Source organism: Octodon degus, unplaced genomic scaffold, assembly GCF_000260255.1.
Source record: "Octodon degus isolate 3935 unplaced genomic scaffold, OctDeg1.0 scaffold00030, whole genome shotgun sequence".
In the NCBI taxonomy this organism is placed as follows: Eukaryota; Metazoa; Chordata; class Mammalia; order Rodentia; family Octodontidae; genus Octodon; species Octodon degus.
Window position 1 is genome coordinate 3691200 of NW_004524606.1, and position 27390 is coordinate 3718589.

At 38.5% G+C, this 27390-nt stretch overlaps 1 protein-coding gene across 3 annotated transcripts in view; it reads left to right on the top strand.

Annotated features, from left to right (window-relative positions):
- The window catches only part of Slc25a26 (solute carrier family 25 member 26), a 159317-nt gene that overhangs the window by 30467 nt on the left and 101460 nt on the right, over window positions 1-27390 (top strand). For all 3 annotated transcript variants that reach the window (XM_004629481.3, XM_023713343.1, XM_023713342.1), the window contains 2 exons: window positions 24658-24762; window positions 26946-26993. In XM_004629481.3, the coding sequence (XP_004629538.2) occupies window positions 24658-24762; window positions 26946-26993 (153 nt within the window). The remainder of the gene's footprint in view (window positions 1-24657; window positions 24763-26945; window positions 26994-27390) is intronic.

Sequence of the window (27390 nt, forward strand, 5' to 3'; positions counted from 1 at the left end):
CTCTACACTCTCCCCTGCAGGGATTGCAGCTGCAGGATTACACCTCGGGCGTGTATGCCAGGCCTGAGCTGTGCCTGGAGGGGGCAAGGTGAAGTAGGAGGAAGAGGAAGCTCTCCACACACACTCACGGGACCTGGGCTAGGTCTGGGTCTGGGGGCTCCGGGACGGGGCAAAAATTCCTACTCGGCGGGCGGGGTTGGGGGAGGCACTGCGGAGTGGTGGGGGGTGGCCCAAGGGGCTGGGAGAAGGTCCGGCCCACTCTGCTCCTGGTCTTGGACTGGTCCTGCCGGCGCAGGGTAGCAGGAAGCTCTTCACACACTCACTGGACCTGGGCTAGGACTGGGTCTGGGGGCTCCCGGAACTCGGCAGAAAATCCTACTCGGCGGGCGAGGTGGGGGAGGCACTGCAGAGTCTATTTGCTAGTATTTTATTGAGGATTTTTACATCTACGTTCATGAGGGAGATCGGCCTGTAGTTCTCTTTCTTAGTTGCATCTTTCCCTGGTTTTGGTATTAGCATAATACTTGCCTCCAGGAATGATTTTTGGAGAACTCTTTCCTTTTCATTTTCACTGAAGAGTTTGAAGAGTATAGGGATTATATCTTCTATGAATTCAGCTGTGAATCCATCCAGACCTGGACTTTTCTTTGTCGGCAGGCTCTTTATTACATTCCTTATTTGAATGGCTGTTATTGGATTATTGAGAGTTGTTATATCTTCTTGATTCAGTTTTGGTGATTTGTACCTTTCTAGTAATCTGTCCATTTCGTCTGTGGCTTCTATTCTGTGAGTGTAAAGATTCTCAAAGTAGCTATTGATAATCTTCTGAATTTCCACTGGATCTGTGGTAATTACATCCTTTTCATTCTTTATTGCTTGTATTTGAATTTTTTCTTTACTCTTTTTGATGAGGTTGGCTAGGGGCATATAAAGTTTATTTAATTTTTCAAAGAACCAGCTTTTTGATTCGTTAATTCTTTGAACTGTTTTCTTCATCTCAATTGAATTAATTTCTGCTCTAATCTTTATGATTTCTTCCTGTCTTTGGGCTCTGGGTTTAGTCTTCCTTTTCTAGATGTCGGAGGTGCAGCATTAGGGTATTTATTTGTTCCCGTTCTGTTTTTCTAATGTGTGAGTTCACAACTATGAATTTCCCAAGAACTGCTTTCATCGCATCCCATAAATTCTGATAAGTTGTGGATGAATTTTCATTGAATTGTAGATATTGTTGAATTTCTTGTTTAATTTCATCTGTAACCCATTGATTGCTGAGTAGGATGTTGTTTAATTTCCATATATTTAGCGGGTTTTTCTGGTTTCTTTTGTTATTTATTTCCAGTTTCATTGCATTGTGGTCAGATAATATGCATGGGCTAATTTCTTTTTTCTTTTATATACTTAAGCATGATCTATATACTAGTATGTGATCTATTTTAGGAAATGATCCATGTGCAGCTGAAAAAAATGTGTATTCCACTGTGGTTGGGTGGAACACTCTGTGTATGTCTACCAAGTCCATTTGTTCCAAGCTCTGTTTCAGTTGTGCTACTTCTTTGCTAATTTTTTGTCTCGTTGATCTATTTTTGGGGGATAAGGGGGTGTTAAGGTCTCCTGTTAAGATTGTTGTATTGGATAGTAGATTTTTCATGTCTATTAAAGTTTGTCTTATATAGTTGGGTTCTCCCATGTTTGGTGCATACATATTTATGATTGTTATTTCTTCCTCTTGAATTTTTCCTCTAACTAGTATATAGTGGCCTTCTTTATTTCATTTGATCATTCTTGGTTTGAAGTTGAGGCTGTCTGAGATCAAGATTGCTACCCCTGCTTTTTTCTGAGGTGCTGGTGCATGTAGTATTGTTTTCCATCCTTTGACTTTCAGTCTGAGAGTTTCTTTGTGACTTAAATGTGTTTCATGTATACAACATATTGTTGGGTTTTCTTTCCTAATCCACTGTGCCAATCTATTTCTCTTAATTGGTGAATTGAGTCCATTTACATTGATGGTTATTATTGAGATATTTTGACTTATGATTGACATGTTATTTGAATGCTGTTTTGTAACTGTTTTTTCTCCTGTGTTTAATTGTTTGTCCTATTTAGTGGGTTTCTTCTGTTCTTGTTGGTGGACATTTTGGTCCCTCTCTAGAACATCTTTCAGTAGTCTGTGTAGGGTTGGTTTTGCCCTCATGAAATTCTTTAGTTGTTCTTTATCCTGAAAGTATTTCACTTCTCCATCAAACTTGAAAGAGAGTTTTGCAGGGTAAAATAGTCTGGGTTGGAATTTGTTTTTGTAGATGACTGCTCCATGCTCTTGTTGCCTTCATGGTTGGTGAAGAGAATTCGGCTGTAATTCTGATGGGTTTTCCTTTGAATGTGATCTGCTTCTTTTCTCTAGCGGCTTTCAGTATAATATTCTTGTGTTGGAGTTTTGGGACTTTGACTATTGTCTCGGTGTGTTTTTAATTGGGTTGAAGTTATTTGGAGTTCTTTTTGCTAAAGTTACGTGAGTATCAGATTGTTTCCTCGTATTTGGGAAGTTTTCTGCTATTCTGCCCATATTCTTTTTATATCATTTGTATTGACTCCTTCATTCTCATTGATCCCTATTAGTTTCACATTGTTCATGTTTGCATCATCTTCCAATGATGAATTATTTTTTCCTGCATCCTAGTTGTTTTTAAGAGATCCTTTCTTACCTTTTCACTAGCTGCAGCAGCATCTTCAAGATCTGAAACTCTGTCTTCACTTTCACTCAAATGGTTTTTCAGGCTTGTAATTGAGATTTTAAGGTCCTCCACATCTCTTTGACTCTGCTTCATGTGATCTATTTATTTCCTGTATTGATCATTCAAGGAATCCATCATTTTTCAATCTCCTGTGTTTTTTTTTTTATCAATGTGTTCTTTAGAAGCAGTTATTAATTCTTCTACTGCAGAGGTTTTTACAGATTGAGTTTCCTCTTTAGGTTTCTGTATTTGATTCTTTAGTTCAGGTGCTATGAATTTAGCAATTTCTTTTTTCATTTCAGATACTAATTCTGCTTTGAGTTCCTTTAAACCTTTCTGCAGTTGCTTATTTACTTCCGACACTATTAATTCATGTATTTCAGCTAAGCTAGTGTCCACTGCATTTGTTCTGGTTGGGCATTGTGTTTCCTCCTTATGTTTCTGCATTTTATTCTTAAGTTCAGCTGCTATAAATTCAGAGTTTTCTTTTTTTTTTATTCCAGAAATCAATTCTGCTCTGAGTTCCTCTATATCTTTCTGCTATTGTTTATTTACTTCCAACACTATTGATTCATTTATTTCAGCTGAGCTAGTGTCCTCTGCACTTGTTATGGGTGGGCTTAAGGCCTGAGATTGCATTTTGCTCCTTGTCTTTATCATTTTGTTTAACACTGACCTCTGGCCTTTGGTGTAGAGCTTTGGTGCAATTATGTCCTTATCACTTAATGAAATTCGGGTACTAATATACCAAGTTCTAGTTCATGCAGTTGTGCCTGGCTTGGGTTTGGCTACTGTGTTCAGCTCCTTACTGTTGTTGCCCTTGGAGGTGGGCCTGCTGTACCCCTCTAGTAAGATGATCTGTTCCTGGATTAGCTGTGTGGTTTTGACCCTTGTTTCACTGCAGGGACTTTAGCTGCAGGGTTTTACCTCAAGCCTGTATGCTAGGTCTGGGCTGAGTCTGGAGGGGTATGAGGAGTGGGGGCGAGAGAGCGCAGAAGCTCTCCCACACACCCACCAGTGTTGTGGTTTGGTGGGTCTGCAGGACTCCCAAGAGCGCGACAGAAGTTCTTAAATGGCGGACTGTGCTGGGTCTGGCCAGGTGGGGGAGGTCAGGTGGGCCTGGGCTTGGAGTGGCGGGTGGGCGCAGGACAGAGCAGGAGCTCTCCCCTACACTTGCAGGGCCTGGGGTTGGTCGGATGCAGGGCCTGGGGTTGGTTGGATCTTTTTTTTGTTTTGTTTTGTTTTGGTGGAACCAGGGATTAAACTCAGGTCCTTATACTTGCCAGGGAAATGCTTATTCCACTGAGCCTTCTCCCAGGCAGGCCTCCCTAATTTATTTTTGATGCTAATTGTAAACTCATCTTTCTTAATTTCATCTTCAGTTACTTCACAGATAATATAGAGAAATAAATTGATCTTGTGTCTTGTAACTTTCCTGAAGTCATTAATTAGTTCTGAAAGCTTTTCTGGCATCTTTGGGATATGCAAAATCCTACCGTCTAACTTCTCCCTGTGCCTTTCTAATCTGTATGCCTTGCCACACACCACCCCCTATGCCTAATTGCTTTGGCCAGAGGCCCCAGGATTTATCACCAATGGTGAGAGCAAATGTCCTTGTTCTTGATCTTGAGGAGAAAACACTTATTCTTTTACCTTTGGGTGTGATGTTAGATGTGTATTTTCCATAAATGCCCTTTATGAGGCTGTAGAAATTGCCCCTGTCCCTACTTTATTCTGTGACTTTATTTTTAGCAAATTATCTTTTCAACACTTCCCAACTCTTATGAAGCTAAGACTATTTTACAAACTACAGTGTGCTCTCTTGTAAGTAAGCCAAAATCTGTTGGGAGTTGAGAACGTCTGCTTATTTAAAAGGAATCAGATGGTAGTTTCCTTTTAGGACATGTGTTTTGTTGATTTTGGTATTAAGATAGTACTGGCTTTTAAGAAGAGTTGGGGAGTGTTAATTTCTTTAAAAATTATTTTAAGGATTGAGACTGTCGCTCTGTGATAATGTGCTTTTCTTGTGCAAGGGCCTGCATTTGATCTCTAGCACTCAAAAAGTAAAAAAGGAAAAGGAAAGGTTATTTTAAAGAAATATAGTGAAATTATTTCATTTTGATTGATGAAAATACATTAGGTCGGATGTAGAAAATCCAGGAGAAATGGAACTAGGGAGGAAATAGTCTTAATTCTGAAGAAAAGCAAGTCTCTTCCTGTTTATATGATAATTTGAATTGTTGAAATTTCAGTTATTGTTAGGAAGAAATGATGACTTCCAGCCCTTTTTGGTATTTTTGCTTTTCATATATATGAAATGTTACATAAAACTTTATGCTTTCCTGTTACTATTAAATGAATTTAAGAAATCAGTTGTAGAGCATGTCAAAAGATATTAGCCTAAGTTACATTATTTCTGAGATTTTGTTTAAATGAAACTTCTCTTTGACACTGGTTTAAAATGATTTTGCAAAGCCCAGATTAACTCTCAGTTCTGAAATAAAATCTCTTTCACCATTTACTGAAGTTTTAAAAGTGGCAGTAATTGTGTAGTGAATAGTAGCATCAACTATTAGATTACTTTCAGAAGCTAAGAAAACCTGTGACTGTCACAGAAACGTCTTCCATACACTATCAGAGGTTTTCATTCTTTCCACCCATGAACTGAAGGTAAAACTCCAGTTACAACATTTGTTTAAATGCCTTTTAAAAGCACCCTATATGTAACCTGTGGGACACTTTACCCTAGGCTTACGTTATTTTTGATGATTTTCTTCTGACGTGGGAGCTCATTAATGCAGCTAGAGTTGAGTGTTTTTGTTAATGTATAACAAATGGTGTGTAAAGGTTATAGTGGCTCTTGTGTAAGTCATGTCCTGATGCCAACTCTTGCCTCTCTCATTGCAGTTTTTTTTGCTGGTGGTGTGGAGGACCAGACTCTGGGCATTGTGCTTGGCAAGCATGCTCAGAGCCGCACCCCTCGTCTCTGTCTGTATTTTATTGTTGTGTGTTGTGCTGGGTAGGTTCGACTCTGTAAGTTCGATATGTGATTGACATTTTCTAATATGTCGTTGAAAGCACCTGGCAAATGAGAACTCGGCTGTTTTCTTTCATTTCAAATGAGGCCATCTTGCTTGAAAGCTTGCTTGCTGTGTTGGAGAGGCTTTGTTCAGTTGATCAACTTTTTGTCTCTTAAACTTTCCAAAAAGGCCAGCAGGATAGCTCAAGAGACTAAAGTGCCTGCTTAGGCAAGTGCAGGGACCGAGGCACCACATGCCCTGCTGGCAGTGCCCCCGGGCGTACTGAGCTGGCCACCGAGACCTGGTATGGTGGCGCACGCCTGTAACCCCAGCGCTGGGGAGGCTGAGAACAGGAGAATCACTGCGAGTCTGGGCTGCATAGTGAGACCCCGTACCAAATACATAAATTAAAAAAAAAGAAAACTTCCAAGAACATATAAAGTGATAGAGTAAGGTAAGGCAAATAGTAGCTGGTAATATGATATCTTTTAATTTTTAGAAAATATTGTACATTCTGTTACTTGTAATATCTTTAATATTTTTAAGAATTGGATCCTTTTAAATGTGATGCACACATGCATGTGATAGCTATGATAATGTTACTAATTTCTATTGGTTTATTGAACAGTTAGGCTTATAGTGTTTGTGCCTATATCTGGTAATCTGAGCAACTACTTTGAAGATGACAACATGCAATACAGTGACCATTGTTAATTTCCTGTCATCTTGTTTTGAAATTCTGTATCTTTTTTATTCTCTTTAAAATAAAATTTATAGGGTTGGGGAGATAGCTCAATAGACCTGGCGAGCGCAGTGTCCTAAGTTCAGTCCCTGGTACCGCAAAAATAAATGAATGAATGAATAAATAAATAAATAAATAAATAAAATTTTTTAAAAAACTAAAGACATCATAGCTGGGTGTGCTGGCATGCACCTGTAAACCCAACATTTGTGAGGCTGAGGCAAGAGGATTGCCATAAGTTCAAGGCCAGCCTGGGCTACATAAGCAAGTTCAAGGCCAGCCTACACTACAGAGTTAGACCTCCCTGGTTCACAAAAAGAAGTGAAAAATGACGTTGTATTATAGTGATACCTGTATACCTATTTTTATAACGACACAACTCATAATAGCTACATTTTGAAATTCACATAGATGTCCATCAACAAATGGTAAAAGAAAATGTACTTATACACTGTAGAGTACTAATCTGCTATAAACAAAGATAAACTGGGGTCACTTGTGAGAAAATGGATGCACCTTGATGCCACAGTGTTAAATGAAATAATTAAATAGATAGGCTTGAATATTGCATGGTTTGTTTTATATGGGACACCCACATTATAAAGGAACAAAATAAAAGATACATAAGAAGAAGTAGGGAGATAGATCTTTCTTAAATGGAGAAAAGATCAAGAAATGGATGGGAGGGAAGGGGAGGAAAAAGAGGAATTGGAATGTGTTATGTGTGTGTACCAACTCTACACTAAGAACATAAACATTGTAATATGAACAGGTACAATTTAAAAAAAGTAAAACTGACTATCTTAATAAAAGGTATAGTATAGAAACCTAGAGATAACAAAAATATTTTAGTGCAATATTCTTTAACATATTTGTTTAGATAAAAACTTTTTGTGTTGCATATTCCATAGAAACAATTGTATTTCATTGGTATGGAGAATATCCAGTTACTTGTTGTAGCGCTTGTGAAAGCAACTTGGAAACAGAAGAACACTGCCAAAATAATGACCATTCCCTGTAGCTGCAGCTTGGTTAAATCTTAATGATGAATCAATATAACTATAATTACAACCTCCTACTTATGTTTGCAATTTGGAGAACAGTAAAATCGATCAAGTAAGATTTAATACATAACCACAGCAAGAAGAGTCCCATTTGTGCCATTTTTATTAGAAGTGTGATGCATCAAATCTCTAAATCCCTACTTCAGTTATTTTACACTTCCATTTTCATCATACATAGTACAAGCCTGTGAGAAGCTGACTCTGTAATTAGGTCCAGCGTCAGAGCAGGTTTACTTTAATAGTATGGATGGTACAGTATTAGTATGGCAGCAAATTTTTTAGGGCTTTAAGATTGGACATTTATTTACATTATCCTATAGTTTATATTATTTTCATAAATGAAAGATTACTGAAAGTTTTCTCACAGCCTAAAGCAGCTGCCGCAAATTCCAGTCTGCATGAGTGACACATAAGTGCCCTCGCACACCTAGGTGATGCTGGATTGTCTCTTTCAATTCCATTCTCACTTGTATGTGAGAAAGCTAGGAGATTAATTATATCGTGCTTTGTCAGTGTCTTCCTGACGCTAATAGTACTTCTCCAAGCAGGGCTAAGAGCATCTACTCTAGAATCAGTTACCTGGCAGCTGCTCACAAATGAGTTTTGGAGATGGCACTTGGGGCTCTGCCTTGTCAACAAGATCCCTAGATGCTTATGGCTGTCTCAGTTACTTTCTGTTGAGACAAAATCCCTAACTTCCACACACAGAGGGAGAGTTTTATTTTGACTCATGCTTTTAGAGGAGTCTGTCCCTAGTCGCTTGGCTAAGGCAGAGGGGCATGGTGCTAGGGAGGGAGGGGAGAGGAGGGATGGGGGCAGGATGAGGGAAGGGGCTAGTGGAACACAGATTAGTTCAATATTATATGAACATAATTTTGATATAAGGCGGTATGTTGAAACCATTCTAAACCCTAGGAATGTAATTTGGTCAGCTATGAACACTACATTGTAACGGAAAGTTGATTCTCTCAAAAGACCAAAGTACTGAAGAAAGCAAGGATTAGCCTATTTTGTGTGAGCCTGAACTTTGTCAATGACCAGTCTTTGTTTTTCAGCCTTGGTTTATTAAGATTGGGCTTCTTGGTTGCATAATGAGTTAAATACACAGTCACAAATTTGCTTGGATTCATAGCTCTGTGATTTCCAATATTTGAGTGCCTGTTGCGTACCTAGCACTGATAGGTGCTAAGAAACAGTAAGTACTGACCTGTCTTTGAGGAGTCATATAAATAATCATTTGAATCTGTTTACTGAGTAACAGGGAGCTGTTTAAGGACTCCTTTAAGGAGGCAGCATGATGTGGACTGTGGGCCATCATGTACACGGACCCAAGTCTGGCGTCACTTGCCCACATATTTGCTGTGTCTGCAAGCCATTTCCTGAGATGAAAACCAGGGCCAGTATGACCCCACCCCACCTTTATGCAGTGCTCAGCCCAGCTCCTGACACAGTAATAAATGCTGCTTCTTGTCCCATTATCACGTAGCTTGCTATTTGGCATGTTTTAGATGTTTTTAGTTTTGGGGAAGATTCCAGCTCACAAGGTGAAAAAAATTAAATGTAGAGAAATTTAATGAGTTGCTCAAGATTTCTTATTTATTGCGGACAATAAAACAGCATTGCAGAACGATAGGGCTACTGTTTTCCCTCTGTGCTGCCCAGGGCACATTTGATACTTTTGAATAGAATTCTACTTGTTATGTAGCATATTAAAAATGATAGAAGTAGAGATAAAATAAGTATATTTCGTGGATAATATTAAGAATTCAAATTATTCTAGGCTTCTTAAAATGAGAGAAGTCTAGTTTTTAAATTTGTTGTGGTTTTACAGAAGGCAAAATAGTGTGCCTCCTCCCAAGGTGTTCTGGTCCCTGCAGCCTATGACTGTGTTACCTGACTTGGTGAAAGGGCTTGACAGAGTGAAACATCAGGAGAGGAGAGATTTCCTGGATTATCACGTGGGCCCAGTATAAGCAGAGAGTCCTCTTTCTAAGAGGGAAGGAAGAGGGCCAGAAGGAGAAACAGGAAGCTACTCAGCAGCCAGCTTGAAGGTGGGAGAAGGGTCCCCAATCCCAAGAGCAGCTGGTTTCTGGAAACATGGGACTTGAGGCTTCCTGCCAGCTCCAGGAAGTGTGCTGCCTGAATACCCGCAGAGAAAACCTGTTTGGAAATTTGTACCCAAACCACCCTAATAGATTACCACTAAGTATGGGGTAGTTTATTACAGCAGCAATAGAAAACTGATTTACTATCAGTCTCCTCCATGTCCATCTTTTTTTAGTGGTAGAAATCTGTACATCTGTCTATAGAGCTTTTGTCATCTGTGAAATCATGGTATTTTTTTGTTATGGAAAAGTATAAAAATGAAAAACACATTTGAGGCTTTCTGCTTGGGCTGTACAAAAATCTTTGAACCATTTTACCCTCAGGGCCTAGAAGTTGCTAGAATTATTTTCTTTGGGAAGACTTGGCTTTGTATATAGTCTGGATTATCCAGAAGAATAGTAGTAGTTTTATCACTCAAAACTAAAACCTAAGATCTTAATCTTTTCTTATGCCTATTGTGTGTTTGTATAAATGAAAATAATTATAATATTATAAGGAGGAAACTTTTTATATTCTCTAATGTAAGTAGATACAATTTGAACTTTCAGGAGGCTAAATTATGATTTACAGATTGCTGTTTGATCAATATCTGCAACTCCATTAGTTACCAGAAGATGGCAGACTTGACACAGATAAATTCTTCAATAGTCGAGATTGGTATTTTCAAAACATTTTTTTGGGTTTAGTACTGGTAATTGAACATAGGGGCTTCACATTGAACTACATCCCAAGTGTATAATTTTTTTTTATCTTGAGACAGGGTAACAGATCAATAGATCGCCTAGGTTATATTTAAACGTGATCCTCCTACCTTTGCGTCTCAAGCGCTAGGATCACAGGGATGTGCCACACCAGTGAAAATTTTCATTTTAAGTCAAGATGCATCTAGCCTGACGCCCTCACCCCCTTGCAGGCCAGACATGGCCCTGTGGAGCTAGTGATAGAGCCCCATAAGATGTAACCTTTTAACATTATCCTATGATTTTTAGTGATATCTTTCATGATTTGTTTGTGCACTGCAGTGCTAACTCTGTCTGGCATACCTGCACCACACAGTGGAATAGAAATTTGCATGTAGCTTGGTGGGTAACACGGAGCCGTTGCCAATAATAATATTGTAACGTACCTACATGTTTGTGTGTGCCTGTGAAGATAGGCTTTATTAAGTGGACATGTAAGTTTTCTTTATTAAGAAAAATAATAAGGTATTATTTATTTTTATTTATCTTGGACTTATATCATCTTATAAAATGAAAAGATAAAATATATAAATGGGTAATTTGTTGCTTATATACATTAGTCGTATTTATATATGGCCCAAGACAATTTCTCTTAACTAAATGTGGCCCCAGTCAGCCAAAAGATGGACATCTATGTTTTAAAAGGTAGTACAGTATGATGCTCTAGGTATTATTTGGAACCCCTTTCTATTGTGATCATCGTTTACAAAGGAAATGATGTAAAGTAGGACATAATTTATAGGATTATTTTCTAATATTCACCCAAAGAGTCAAATGCAAAAGAATGCAGATCTTTCCACACACTAGAGACCCAAGGAATCCAGCTGAGGGCTAGGAAACTATGGCAGTGTCCTGCATGAGTCCAGCTGGAGGCCTGGAGTCCACAGCAATGTGTCGTGCAAGTCTGTATCAAGAATCTGCACTGGGAAGGCGCAAAGGTCATTGCTGGGAGCTAGAAAGCCTGTGCCAGTGGGATGAACAATCTGTGCCAGCAGGCTGAGGGATCTGCACTGGAGCCAGGAAGTGATACTGAAGGTGAGGACCAGAGCTTCCCCAAAGAGAACTGCAGCCATTCTTAGCAACAGGGAGGACCTGAGCCCTTCTGATGATAATAGCTGAGTTCATATCAGGAAAACCAGCATGGCAAGATCCTCCAGGAAGACCAACAGCTTGGCATCTTCCTCTCCAGTTCTCTTTTTATGCTTTTGGCAGCAATCCTCAGGTGGGCCTTCCACACCCAGTAGCACATTGATTCAGTTCAGCTGGATGTTATAAGTGGACTATTAGTTTATCCACCACACTTTATAAAGAAAATTTTGGAATTACAGAATGTGAAATAAAATACAGGCAAATAAACAGTGCATTTCAGCAATTGTCAGTGTCGTGAGCTGTATCCTTAACCGTCTTGTATTAATTCATCATATTACATCTGTGAGTCCCACATAGTTTTAGTTTGTGGTTAAACTTTGATAGCGTATTGTTAAATTTATGTTTAATTTATTATAGAGTTGCCAGGTGAAATATTAAGAATTCACTAGCGTTAAACTTTTAAGTACATTAGATATTCAGGGTATAGTAGTCTGGAATTTGTTTTCATAGAGGACTTGAAGTACTCTGCTCCATGCTCTTCTTGCCTGAATGGTTTGTGAAGAGAAGTCAGCCATAATTCTGATGGGTTTTCCTTTGAATGTGATCTGCTTCTTTTCACTAGCGGCTTTCAGTATATTATTCTTGAGCTGAATTTCTGGGATCTTGACTATTATATGTCTCAGTGTGTTTTTTATTGGGTTGAGGTTCCTTGGCGTTCTGTATGCTTCGGTTACCTGAATGCCAGATTATATCCTCATATTTGGGAAGTTTTCTGCTATTACTTCTGCCCATATTTTTTTAATGTCATTTGTATTGGCTCCTTCTTTCTCATTGATACCTATTAGTTTCACATTGTTCATGTTTGCATCATCTTGAAAGTGATGAATTATTTTTTTTCTTGCATCCTAGTTGTTTTGATGCAGCTAGTGAAAAGGTAAGAAAAGATCTTTTCTTACCTTTTCACTAGCTGCACCAGTGTCTTCAAGATCTGAAACTCTGTCCACTCAAACTGTTTTGTAAGCTTGTGATTGACATTTTAAGTTCCTCTATATCTCTTTGACTCTGCTTCATGCAATCTGTTTCTTTCCTGTATTACTCATTCAAGGAATCTGTCATTTTTCTAATCTCTATTTTTTTTTTATCAATGTCTTCTTTAGAAGCAGTTAGAAATTCTTTTACTGCAGTGTTTTCTTCAGATTGGGTTTCCTCCCTATGTTTCTGTAATTGATTTTTTACTTCAAATGCTATGAGTTCAGAGAATTCTTTTTTTATTTCAGAAAATAATTCTGCTCTGAGTTCCTCTCTAACTTTCTGCTGTTGCTTATTTACTATTGACGCTATTAATTCATACATTTGAGCTGAGCTAGTAGAAAAGAATTCAGCTCTGAGTTCCTCTATAACTTTCTGTTGCTTATTTACTATCAATGCTATTAATTCATACATTTGAGCTGAGCTAGTGTCCTCTGCACTTGTTCTGGGTGGGCATTTGGTTTCCTCCATTTGTTTCTGCATTTGATTATTTACTGCAGATGCTATTCAGGGATTTCTGTTTTCATTTCCAGTCTGAGTTCCTCTATACCTTCTGCAGTTGTTTCTTTGTTTTAGAAGCTGTTGATTCATTGATTTCAGCTGTGTGGTTCCCAATTTGTTCTGTTAGTGTCCTCTGCAGAAGTAGTTATGGGTGGGCTTGGGTTCTGAGATTGCATTTTGCTCCTTCACGTTGTTATTTTATGTAGCACTGTCTTCTGACCTTTGTTGTAGAGCTTTGGTGCAATCATAACCTTAGCACCTACTGAAATTCAGGTGCAGATCTACAAAGTTTGGATTTATCCAGCTGTACCTAGCTTGGATCTGGCTGCTGTGCTCAGCTCCTTCTTGCTGCTGTCCTTGGGAGTGATCATGTTGTGCCCCTTTGGCAAGATGTTCTGCTCCTGGACTAGCTGGGTGGCTTTGTCCCTACTCTCTCCACAGGGAATGCAGCTGCAGGGTTTTACCTCAGGCCTGTATACCAGGCCAGAGCTGAGTCTGGAGGGGACAAGGTGGAATAGCAGGGAGAGGAAGCTCTCCCACACACTCACCAGGCCTGGGCTAGGACTGTACCTGTGGGTCCCCAGAACATGGCAGAAATTCTCACTGGGCGGGTAGGGTGGGGGGTGCTGTGGAGTTGTGGTGGGGGGTCCCAAGAGGGTGGAAGAGGATCTCACCCACACTGCGCCTGGGCTGGGACCCACAGGTCCCGTGGCGCAGGGTAGCGGGAAGCTCTCCCACACACTCACTGAGCCCTGGGCTAGGACTGGATCTGGGGGTCCCCAGAATGTGGCAGAATTTCTCAGTGGGTGGGGTGTGGGAGGTAACTGCAGAGTGTTGGTGGGGGTCCCATGGGGTGGAAGGTCTCACACACGCCACGCCTGAGCTCAGACTGGCAGGTCCCATGGCACAGGGTAGCCAGAAGCTCTCCCACACACTCACCAGGCCTGGGCTGGGACTGGATCTGGGGGTCCCCAGAACGCTGCAGAAATTCTCACTGGGCAAGTGGGGTGGGGAGGTCCTGCGGAGTGGTGGCGGAGGTTCCAAGGGGGTGGAAGAGGGTCTCACCCACGCTGCGCCTGGGCTGGGACAAGTGCATTAGATAAGTATAAGTGCAGCATACCTTTAGTAAGAAGTCAAAAGATTTGGGTTTTACCCTTTTTTTCTGAGCCAGAGAACACTCTGACCTTGACTAGCTTCTGTTATTTCAAATTAATTTAAATATAAAATGTGGACACAATTAGTTACTCTCAGAGGAATACTTATAGGCTGAATTATAAAAAATTTTCAATCATGAGTATCATGTATTTTTTTATGAACTATATTAAAGTAGCTGGAGGAAAGATATAATGTTAACATAAAGTGTGATTTGGTCAGTGACTTTGACAAACATTTCCAGAATAAGAAGGCAGAGTGAGATTGTAAAACCTTGGCAGATGGTGGGTTGCAGGTACAGAACTTGGCTATGGCAAGGAAAGAACCAGAAATTTAGTATTTCTCTCTCTCCTCTGTTGCTTCCTTCACTTATTTTGCCTAATGAAGTTTGCTGTGATTTATTTACTTTCAAACACATGCTCTTATATTGTAGTTTGTTGTTTTATGCATTTTGTACAGGGTCTCACTACGTAGGGACTCATAGTGGTCCTCCTGTTTTGAGCCTCCCCAGTATGCCACCATGCCTGGTATTGGTCGCTGACACATTGTGCCTGATGGCAGGGCCAATGCAGCATGCAGTATGGGGGACCAAACCCAGGTCCCTGCTCTTGCTTGAGCAGGTGTTTAGTCCACTGAGCTATCTCACTGGCTCTGATTTGTAGTTTTGATCTTGTTGTTTTATTAATAAATACTAAAAGGACACATTTAACTCTGTATTGAATATTGATAACTTTCACAAAAGATTTTAAAATTTATTCCAAAGAAAGAAAAATTGTGATAATAGTATTTATCAAAAATTTAATTTAGGGTTTATCCTAGTGTTAGTATTAATTCTAACAAGGTCAGCATTGCATTTTGATGTTGATAAAAGATGTGAGTCATGTGTTTTTTTATGCAAAACATTCTTTTATAGCATATAAAACATTCTTGGGTTTAATGAAAGTGCCACTATTCCTGTGTCTTGGGTTCATCCTGACCCCAGATGTGTGAGAGAGGGAGTGCTGCACAGGGCAGGTCTGCCCAGACAGCCACAAATGGCATTACCTTTATTTCCTCTCACAGAACCACAGTACCGTGAACATGTTTTTGTTCCTGTGCAGTGAAATACTCTGTGGTGGCTCAAATTCAAATCTAAGAAAGATCAGAGTTAATAGAAAAACCAAATAAATGGAAGGTAGTGTAGGAAGCAGTGGGAGGAATCACTTTGTAGGCTGTCCCCTGGGCCACCATTGCTGTGCCACAGAAGTCAGGGAACCATGCTGGGTGCTTTGTACTCCTTCAGTTAGATTGTTTTATATCTGGGAACCTTTTCAAAGTTTTTCTTCTGCTTCTGTGTTTTTAAGAAATAAAAACATAATATTAGGACATGGAGGGTTATGAAGCATGAAGTTCCATAAATATTTATATCAAACATCACAAATGGACATTTCCTATTTTCTTGACATATTGAGGTCCTATTTCACTATTGACCTCTTGAATTGAAAAATACAAGGAGTTAGTATATCTTCTTATTTATTTCTATTTCTTTAATGAGCCTTGAATTCTGGGACCTAACCTTTAGGTTCATGTAAGTTTCAATAATTTTATTTTTCGATCTTGGTTTATGTTTCTCAAAGTTTAGACTGTTTCAAAAGAAATAATTTATATGTAATTTTAGGCCTGTAAATGGTTTAATAGATTATTTTATCATTTTTACATTAAAATACCTTGTTTTTCTTAAGGTTATTAAGTAGATTTGCATCTAAAAGCAGTTTTTAAATTACCTTTCATATTTTCTTTTCTCCCTCACTTAAAAATCTTTGGTCCATGACAAACATTTTTATCCTTGGAAATCATTAAAAGAAAACCTTATGAAGTAATTATACATGGTAATTACACAGAATTTAAATATACAAATCAGAAAAGAAACAACATCTGTGATTTTACTCTTATTTTTCTAGTTTTTGTATCTGTATAGGCTATTTTATATAAAGAAAACATTTAAAAATTATAGAATGTTGGTAGAGTTTTTTATTTTGTACAGGGTTTACATGGTCTCACTATACAGATTGGACTGGTAGTGATCCTCCTGTTTTCAGCTTCCCAAGTACTAGGATTACAGGCATGCGTTATCACACCCAGTCTCAATCGCCATCCCCCAGGTAGGGGGGAGGGCCAGCACGGCAGGCCGGGGGGTCAAACCTCTGGCCCCTGTGTCTGCCTAAGCAGGCGCTTTAGTCCGCTAAGCTCTTTGGCCGGCCTTTGGTAAAGTTATTTCTTTGGTAATTATTGTGTCATGAAATAAAAAATAATAAATTTTTCCTTTCAGTTGATTAGTAACATTGGTACATATCACCCTGAAGGTGTCTGTGTTTTATGCATTTAAAAATTATATGGCGTGGAGCCAGCAGTGGTACACACCTATAATTCCAGCACTTTAGGCAGGGTGATGGCACACTTGAGTCTTCCCTGGGCAGTTTAGCAAGACTGTATCTCAAAAGATAAAAAAGGTGAAGGGACTATAGCTTAGTGGTAAAGTGCCCTGGGTTTGATCCTAGTATCACACACACATATATAAAAATGTGTAGTATAAATTAAAACATTAAAACATTTCAGGTCACAATTTATTTGGATGTTAGAAGGAGGGAGCTCTTTTAAGATACCGAGAAGTTATGATTATAGGAAACTAAGAATTAAAGAAACAAGTACCTAAGTGGGTGCCATAATGATTTCTTGTCCAAGTCAAGTAAAAAAAAAAATTTGACATGTCATTGTGTAAAGTAAATATGACATATATATATATATATATATATTATAAACATAAATATATTAAATTAAAATAGAGACTAGAAAACCATTGAAGTCCAGGAAAGCCAGGGGAATGTTGGTGAGATCTCTTTGTACTGAGTGGAAGTCACAGTCCGAAGACCCTCAATCAGACTTTATTGGGGCTGAGCCTTGGCTAAAAGCAGGATCTGGAGTAAGATGCTGGGAGCAGAGCCAATCACCGCAATGGGCTTGGCTCATTGTACTTTTGTCATAGCCTCTGAGGTCTTCCTGTGTTATTCCATGTTGTCAGCCTCTGCCTTCCCACCCATGTGAAGATACTGACCATCAGAAATACAGCCCTACAAAAAAATACTGTGAAATTCATATTACTTCATAAAGTGAAATCTGTATCACTCGTAATTTTTCTGTTTTGATACTATTTTGTACTCTCCTTAAAATATAAAAAAAATTGAAAAGCAATTAAAAATAAGAAAAAATATAAGCATTAACTGCTCCTTTTATGTCAATTCTGATTCAAACTAAATAGATAAAATATTTTATTGAAATTCTTTGGTACTCATTTTTTGATGGATAATATACTTGGGTTATCATTGATTTTAAGCAAGAAAAAAAACAAAAAGAAAAGAAAAGAAAGGGGCCAGGGAGATGGCTCAGTAGAATAAGCACTTCCCTGGCAAGCGCAAGGGCCTGAGTTCAATCCCCAGTTCTGCCAAAAAAAAAAGAAGGAAAGAAATAAAGCCCTAGTGAAAAGCACCAAGATAGAATGGTGAGCAGCAGAGAAAGAGCTTTTCTGAGAGTCACCATCTAGTTGCTGGAATATAGCAACATAAGGAAGACAAGTTGGGAAGTTAGTCTCCTGGGCCCAGGAAGGATCTCAAGAGTGAACGGAAGCCTGTGGAGAGAGTGAAGAGGGAAATTACAGTGAAAAAGGAGGTAGCTGGCAGCACCTTCTTGAGACATGCTTTGCTGGATGAGAGGAGCAGCTCGAACGTGGGAATACACGGTGACTGCTGGCAACCCTAGAGGCTCCATGGAGATATTCAGCAATAGATGGAAGCAGCAGACGTGAAGGCAGTAGCAGGCACTAGCTAGTGAGTTCTGAGGGCTCAGTCATCCCATGTGAGAGAGTGATTGACTGGAAGCCATCTTGGAGAAGGGCTGGCTGCGCTCAGAACTTGGAGCAGCTGAGGGCTGTAATGGCTCAGGCCTGTAGAAGGTGCAATGACTGCTACAGGCCAAATGAGTCTGGTCTTGGCCAGAGGGTGCAGGCTCACTGAGATGATCCACTATCCTGCCCAAAAGCTACTACTGGCTTGCTGGCATAGAGCAACACAAATTGGGACTCTGTCTCTACTCTTTGTGTGCCAGTGATAACAGAGACAAACAAGAAAAGGACATTTTCTTCTGGTTTGTTTTTTCTCCATTGTTTGATCTTGTTTTTACATGAGTGTGAACATAATATTCACAGTAAATTAAGCCAATGTGAAGACAGAATCTCAAATATAGAAGACAGGCTTATGGTTAGCCATCATAAAAAGCAAGATTTGTTAAAAATAGCAAGGGACCATGAGAAATCAATAAAACAGATGCTAGGTGAGGCAGTAGAATAACTTAAAATTGATTGGAAACAATGAAAAAGCAGGAGGTAGTACAAATGTTATTTTTAAAAAACTGTTTGTGGACATCATGGCAGAAAACTTTCCTAGTAGAGGAAAAGAATTTGACTTAGTGAGGCATCTAGAACTCCAATTAGCTACAGTAAATGAAATCTGTAGCCAAGCATGTCATAGTCAGGACTCCAGAATTTTAACACAAGGATAGAGTCTAACCACTTTTAAAGTGGTTAGAAAAAAGAAGTAAATCATCTACAGAGGAAAGCCCTGGGGCTGGGGAGATGGCTCAGTGAAGTAAGTGCTTCCCTGGCAAGTGTAAGGGTCTGAGTTCAATCCCTAGTTCCGCAAAAAAAAAAAGAAAGAAAGGAAAGCCCATCAGAATCACAGCTGATTTCTCAGAATAAACCCTCAACTCAAGGAGAGCTTAAAGGGAAGTATCTCAAGATCTAAGGGAAAAATGTTCAACCCAGATTGATATACCTTGAAAACTATCTTTAAAATCTGATGGAGAGGGCTGGGGAGATAACTTGGCAGTCTAAGTGCCTGCCTGGCAAGCACAAGGCTCTGAGTTTGATCTTAAGTATCATATGCCATTCTGGCCTCTGAACTCCAAGATCATCATGCCAGCCCCAGAACCAGGTGTGCTGTCAGATGCCTGTAATTCCAGCACTAGGGTGGCTGAGACAAGATCACTACTGTGAGTCTAAGCTGCATAGTGAGACCCTGTATCAACAAATATTTTTTTTTAAATCTGATGGAAAAATTAGATACATGACAAAGGACATCTGAGGAAATCTATGAGCACCAAACCAGTGTTCCAGTATGTTTTGTGGGACATCTAGAAAGAGATAACAAGGCCTACAACTCCATGAACCCCAACAGAAAGAATACATCAAGCAAGGTAAACAATTAAAGGGAAGGGAACCAAAAGAGGGAGAGCCAGCAATAGGAAAATAACATGACAAGAATAAGTCAGTACATATTGATTAAAGTCATTAGTGTTAATGGTCTCAATTCACCAATCAGAATATGTAGCTGGGCACAGTGGATCAAATGCAAGATCCAGCAATATGCTGCATAGAAGAAACTCACTTATTTCAAAAAGAGTTTCATAGACTAAAAGCCAGAGGATGAAAAACAATACTCTATGTGACAGGAACCCAGAAAAAAGGAGGGTTAGCTATTCTATTTACAGACAGAGTGAATTTCAAGCCTTGATTAATAGAGATAAAGAAGGTCACTACATCTTTGTAAAGGGAACAATCCAAGAGGAAGTGGTAACAATCATAAATATATTTGCAACAAATACAGTGTGTTCAACTATATAAAACAAACATTAATAAGAATGAAAAAAATGAGCACTAATACAATTGTGTTGGGGGCATTAATAACCCACTGTTACGGAAAGATGGATCAACTAGACAAAAGCTCAAGAAATATTAGAACTGAACCAAAGATTTCAACAAATGGACTCAGTAGATATCTACAGAGTGTTCTGCCCCACAACATCAAAATGCACATTCTTCCACTGCACATGGCATAGTCTCCAAACTAGACCATATCTTAGCTCATAAAACATGCTTATGTGAATGCAAATGAATTGAAATTGCTCATGTATGTTATCAAGCCATAGTGCAGTGAATTTGGAAATCAATGGCAAAAGAAACCACATGAAAGTAATAAACACATGGAAATTAAATAGCACCCTCCTGAACAATCATCAGGTCACAGATGAAATTAAAGAAGAAATTAGTTTCCTTAATTAAATAATAATGACAGTGCAACATACGGGAACTTATGGGACACAATGAAAGTAATCCTAAGAGGGAAATTGCAGTGGATACCCATATCAGGAAAGTGGCAAACACGAACAACTTAATTGTAGAACTCAGTATCCTAGAAAAAGAAAAGCAGGCTAAGTGCTAAACTTATGCAAGGGAGGAAATTACAAATATTAAAATGAAATTAATACATTTCAGACTAAAACAGTACAAAGAATCAGTGAGTCTAAGACTTGGTTCATTAAAAGATTAAACAAAATCAAACCCTTATCCAACCTAATTTAAAAAAAGACTCACTTCCACACAATTAGGAATCAAAAATGTGAAATCAAAGTGGACTTTGCAAATATCTAGAAGATCATCTATACCTACTTTGAAAAATTGTATTCTTGTAAGATTGAAAATGCAGAAGAAATGGTCAGATTCCCATATTTGTGTGAATTACCAAAGCAGAATCAAAGAAGTATAAAAATCCTAAATAAACTAATGCCAATTAGTGAAGTTAAAGATGTAATTAAAAACCTGCCAACAAAGTAAAGCCCAGGTCTTGATGGATTCAGTCCTGAATTCTACAAGAAATTTAGGGAAACTCTCTGGGTTTGGGCCACCTCACATCGACATGGCTAAGCGCACCAAGAAGGTTGGCATTGTCGGTAATATAGGACTTGCTATGTTGCCTCACTCTGGAAAATGGTGAAGAAGATTGAAATCAACCAGCATGCTCAGTACAACTGCTTCTTCTGTGGCAAGACCAAGATGAAGAGGTGGGCCATGGGGATCTGGCACTGTGGTACCTGCATAAAAACTGGCTGGTGGCTTCTGGACCTACAATACCACTTCCGTGGTCACAGTCAGTTCAGCCATCAGAAGACTGAAGGAATTGAATGACCAGTAGAAGTTCTTACTATTTGAGACATCCCTAACCTATAATAAATGGGTTAATTTATGTAATGAAAAAAAAAATCTAGAGAAGATATAACACCAGTACTTTTCAAACTCTTTAATGAAATTGAAAGGGAAGCAATATCCTCAACACAAGCATTACCCTGACAATAAAACCAGAAAGGAGCCCAACTAAGAAAGAGAATTACAGGCCAATCTCCTAATGGACATAGATGCAAAAATAATAAGATACTGGCAAACAGAATGTAGCAAATCATCAAGAAGATACTACACCATTACCAAGTGGGATTCATCCCAGGGATATCCAAAGCAATAAAGGCAATATACCATATTAGCAAAGCCAAGGGTGAAAATCATGATCAACTCAGTAGATACAGAAGAAGCTTTTGACAAATTCCATCATCCATTCATAAGAAAAACCTACAGAAAATTAGAATAGATGGTCTTTTATCTCAGTTTAATAAAAGCCATCTATGACCGACCGCAGCCAACATCATGCTAAATGAACAAAAACTGAAAGCTTTCTCTGAAATCAGGAACAAGAGGAGGATGTCCCCTGTCTCCTGTCTTATTAAACATGGTCCTGGAAACTTTAACCAGAGCAAATAAGAAAAGTAAAAGGACTAACAATAGGAAAGGAAGAAGTTAAATTATCACTATTTGCAGATGACATGATACTCTTCATAGGAAACCCTAATTTTTTTTTACTAAAAAGCTGTTAGATTTAATAAACAATTCAATAGCATACCTGGATACAAAGCTGGCATTCAAGAATCAGTAGCCTTTCTGGACATTAATAACCTCACTGAGAGTGATATTAGGGAGACAACACCTTTCATAATAGCATCCAAAAAACTAAAAAATACCTAGGTATCAATCTAATGAAGAAAGTAAAAGACCTGTACATTTAAAACTATAGTACTCTGAAAAAGATTGAAAAGGATATCAGAAAATGGAAAGATATCCTTTGTTTTTGGGTAGGAAGGACTAATGTAATGAAAATGGCCATGCTTCCAAAACTGTTATACAGATTTAATTCAATTCCAATCAAAATTCTAGTAACATATCTTATAGAATTAGAGAAAACAATCCTAGAGTTCATTTGGAACCAGAAGAGACTGAGAATAACAAAGGCGGTTCTGGGCAACAATGGGAAGGCAGGGGTATCACAATCCCTGATTTGAAAATATACTATGAAGCTAATGTGGTAAAAACAGTGTGGTACTGACCAAAAAAAAAAGATCTAAAGATTAATGGAAGAGGTTAGCATTTGCAAAATAACTTCAGACATACTAAGCCACCTTACTTTGACAAAGGTATCAGACACATTCACTGAAATAGTCTCTTTAGTAAGTGGTGCTGGAATAACTGGCTCTGCACGTGTTAAAGATTGAAATTGGGACTATATCTTTCATCATGCATTAAATGAAATTCAAAATGTATCGAGGAACTAAATATTAAAGCATAATTATCAAATCTACTGGAAGATAGAATAGATGAAACTCTTGAAGACATTGGTGTAGGGAAAGACTGAATAAAACCACGTTCACACAAGAACTATCACAACAACTTGGATCTGATCTTATTAAAAAACTTTTGCACAACAAAATAAATTACCAAAAGACTGAAAAGACGACCCACCATATAGGGAAAAAAAAATGTTTGCTAGTTGTTCCTCAGACAAGGATTATTGGCAGCATATTAAGAACTCAAAAATAGGAGACCTCCCAGATTTAAAAACCCAATCCAAAAGATGGGCATCTGAGATGAATATACACTTCTCAGATGAAATACAAACAAGCAAATGAATACATAAAAACTGTTCAACAACACTGGTTATTCGAGAGAGAAAACAACAGTTCCTTTTCTCCCTAGAAAGAAATGCTGCAGGGACTTTGGGGAGAAAGGAACCCTTTTCTGCTGTTAGTAGGAGACTGGTGCAACCTTGAAAATTAGTGTGGAGATCCTCAAAAAGCTATGATTGGGAATAGGATAATTTTAATGACACTGTATTAAACATTCCAGATTGTAATAACATTTCGATGTGTAATAAGTATAAAAGAATTGTAAGTGGAATTTTGCATTACTTTTGCATTTCAGCACTTATCTGATGTATACTTTACCCTTACAGTACATCTCAGTTGTCCTACCTGTTTTCCAAGTACTCTGTAGCCTCATAGCCAGTGCCTTGTGTGTCTTGCCCAGAATAGCTGTAGCTTTAAACTGCTGGGCCTCAGGGTCTGGTTAGCTCCTTGCCTGACTGTGGTTCTTCTGCAAGGAGAGCAAGTGACTCTGAGTTGTAACTGGAAAACTCTTCACAGAAGAGTTGGAATTGGGCAGTTGCTGAAGGCAGGTGCTTACTGTAGCTAATGACTTCTGTGTTTCTTCTAGTCTAGTTATTTTTCCAGTTTCATAATATTCATTTCTTGGCTGGATATAGCTTTTGTACATATGTTGTAGTCTAAAATGTTCACTATTTGCTTTTTTACTCCAACTCTTGTCTTGAAAGGGAGATGTTAGAATTATTTGTTCCAAGGCAACAGGGTTGAATCTGTGGCACATGTGTTACAGTGCGCATGCAGAGTACTCTCCGTCAGCGCATGAGCCAGCTCACCTCAACTCTGGAAAAGAGTTGTTTTTCTAAACTAAAACCTTGGTGTTCAGGTTTAATTGCAGTGTTGGCGCTTTGTGATAAGTAATTGGGTTTGGGGTTGCAGTTTGGGCACTTGGTGTCTAAAAGGTTCATTGTCACTGTTCTAAGGTATGAGTATGGGCCAGTCAGGATCAGTGTCAAGCAGAATCATGTAGTCAAGGCCAGGAATACCTGAAGTCCCTCCCCAGTCCTGAGATGGGGATGTCTAGTGCCAGGGCCTAGGGTTAGAAGAAGGACAGAAGTATCAGCTAATGGTCACCCTTGCCTCTACTGTGTATTATGTTGCTTCCTTCCTTTGGTTTGTTCTTCAATTAGACAGGATGGAAGTGTCCTTTATGTGCCAGGTGCTGTAGGTGTGGTGAGTCACAATGAGTGAAGGTGCTTCTTGCCATCAAGAGGCTGTTAAGTGAGTGTGGAATGACACAGATGAGGTAGGAGAGCTGTAGAGGACCAGAGAGAAAAGCTCAGATTGCAGCAGTGTATGTCCTTAAGGGCAGTGTGTCAGCTGCTTGAAAGTTTCTTCTTTGTAAGACAGTCTTTTTGTCTAGATCTTATATCCCAGTGTATATATACTGTGTTTAAAGATCATATTATATAGTGTGTTAACTATTGTTCTCTTATGAAATTTGGTTTATGAAAAAAGAGATCTTTTGACATCTTGCATTAAACATGATACATTTTTACTATATAAGTTTTGCTTATAAAAATGTCAGTTTTTGTGACAGCTGTTTCCTTTTTAGAATGTAATTGAATTTATGTATCTTAGGTTGCCTGCCTGATTCGAGTTCCTTCTGAAGTGGTTAAGCAGAGGGCTCAGGTATCTGCTTCTTCAAGAACATTTCAGATTTTCTCTAATATCTTACATGAAGAGGTAAGATGGAGTTTTGGACTTGTTTCTTTGTTAAGGAAGATTTTATGGTAGTTAATATTGTGAGGCACTAAAGAGAACTTAGAGTTGAATTTAATATCCAATTATAGTAACTTTTTTTTTAGTTCATTTTTGCCTTTTCTTTAATATCTATTCTTTTTCAAATTTCTAGAGACACATCTTTAGTGCTCCTTCTATATTTCCTGAGTTGTAATCTTCCTGTAGTTATTTAGGAGTCCAATATAGGACAAATTATAAATATGTAAAATGAATTAAGGTATTTTGTTAAGATACCATTACGAGAGCTGGGGAGATAGCACAATAGAATAAGCGCTTCCCTGGCAAACACAGTGCCTGAGTTCAATCCCTAGTTCGGCCAAAAAAAAAAAAAAAAAAAAAAAGATACCATTTAAGTATTTGAAGGCCCATGAAGAGAAATATAATAATGGACTGAGAATAAACAACAAAATATATATATATTAACATGTGATTTATCTTTTTCTGCTCAGTGTTAGCTATGGATCAGAAATTATTCTTGCTATCTTTCCTAGCATTGTGACTAGCAAGTATTTAACTATTTTCTTTTATATGATTTTTTGTTTTATTTTGATTTTGGTGGTACTGGGGGATAAACTAAAGGGTGCCTTAACACTAAATCCCATTTATTTATTTATTTAGACACTGGGTCTCACTAAATTACCTAAGCAAGACTCAAACTTCCAGTACTCCTAAGTGCTGGGATTTTATAGGTGTGAGCCATCATACCTTACTCCTCTGTAGTATTTACAGAAGCTGTTCTTAAGTTTTTTCTTTGTTTAGTGGTGCACTGGGGATTGAACTCAAGGATATTCTACCACTGAACAACCTACTCAACCCTTTATTATTTTTTATTTGAGACAAGGTATAGCTAATTTGCCCAAGCTGCCCTGGAACTTACAATCTTTCTGCTAAAGGCTCTGAGTAACTGGAATTATAGGCATATGGTGCCATGCCTGGAATTTTTTTTTTTTTGAGTGGCGGTAGGGGGACAGGTCAGGGCTTGACTCCATGGGGCTTTTGCACTAAGCAAAACATACCCAGGCATTCGTTTATTTGATTTTATTTTAAAATTTTGAGATAGCTTCTTGCAAAATTTCGTAGAGTTCAAAACCTGTGATCCTTCTGCCTCAGAAGTGTTAAAATTATAGGCCTGCCTTGCCACACTTAGCTTACTTTTTGTTTTGTTTATTGAGATTGAACTTTACTGTGTTGCCCAAGCTGGTCTTGAACACCTGGCCTTAAATGATCCTTTTGCTTCAGCTTTTTGAGTAGTGAGGACTATGGGCACATGCCATCACATCTGACAGTTTTTGTTTTTGCTGTTGTTGTTTTGTCTTATTAAATGCAGGTTTTAGAAAAGTTACTCTTTTTTTAAAAAATGTATTTAGTACAGGGTCTACAGGGTCTCACTATGTTGATCGGACTCTAGTGATTCTCTTGTTTTTAGCCTCCAAGCACTGGGATTATAGGCACACATCACCACGCCCAGTCTCAATCCCTGTCTCAGCATGACCCCGGGGGTGGGACTGGCGTGGCAGGTAGGGGATCGAACCCAGCTGCTGCGCTCTGCCTAAGCAGGTGACTGCTGAGCTATCTGGCTGGCCCTAGAAAAGTTATTCTTAATGGTCTGCCATCTAGATCTGCCACCTGTCATTCAATGAGACATTGAATGAGAAATTCTGTGGGATATCCATTGGCCTAAGTGGACAGGTAAATTGACAAATTAAGGTCTGTCTGAAAGTATACACTACTTTATTGAGAGAGTAATGAGCTTCTGGTATAAAAGCTGTAAAATGCAATTATTTTTTATACAAAAATATAATTGATATTTGTATACATTTGCTTTTGGAAATATATTTGAAGTAGTACAATTTGTTTTTCAAGAAAAGAAATGTTGAATAATAGTAGCTAAAAGTAAATATAGAGTCAGTTTTATTTTTTGAGATGTATCCATGTGAAAGAAGCTAACCTGAGCTTTGTGTGCCGTAAGCCAATTTAGAACCTTTAACCTCTTTGTAGAACTGTAGTTTGGCTGAATGTTTCATGTCTCAAATTTTAGAGCGGGCAAATATCCTTGCTCAGAATATCATTTAGAAGTCCTCCTCGCTATTCTAACTTCTGAACTCTTGATGTTTTGTTTGTTCCAGGGCATCCAAGGATTATATCGAGGCTATAAAAGCACAGTTTTAAGAGAGGTAACTCACTTCCACCATTGAACAAAAGAATAATATGCTTTGTTCATTAAATTTATGTTTCTTAACGTTAGAAATATATTAGGGGAAACTGGTTTAAGAATCAAAAAGGGAAATTATCACTCTGTTAAACACTGACGATGTGGCCAACCTTTGGACTGTGTATTATGCATACCTGTTACAGTAAAACATGTTTTAAAAAGGAAGAAGACATTTTTTCTTCACTCAGGGAGGCCCAGATGAGCAAGGTTACACATGGCTGGTAGTCTTGGTTCTTACCTCTAAAAGAATTGTAGGATGGGTTTGCTGGAAGAGTTCTTCCAGTGGTCCAAATGGCTAAACCTTGTGTGGCCTTACTGTTCTTCTAGAGTGAGTAAATGTCTCTTATAACCAAAATACT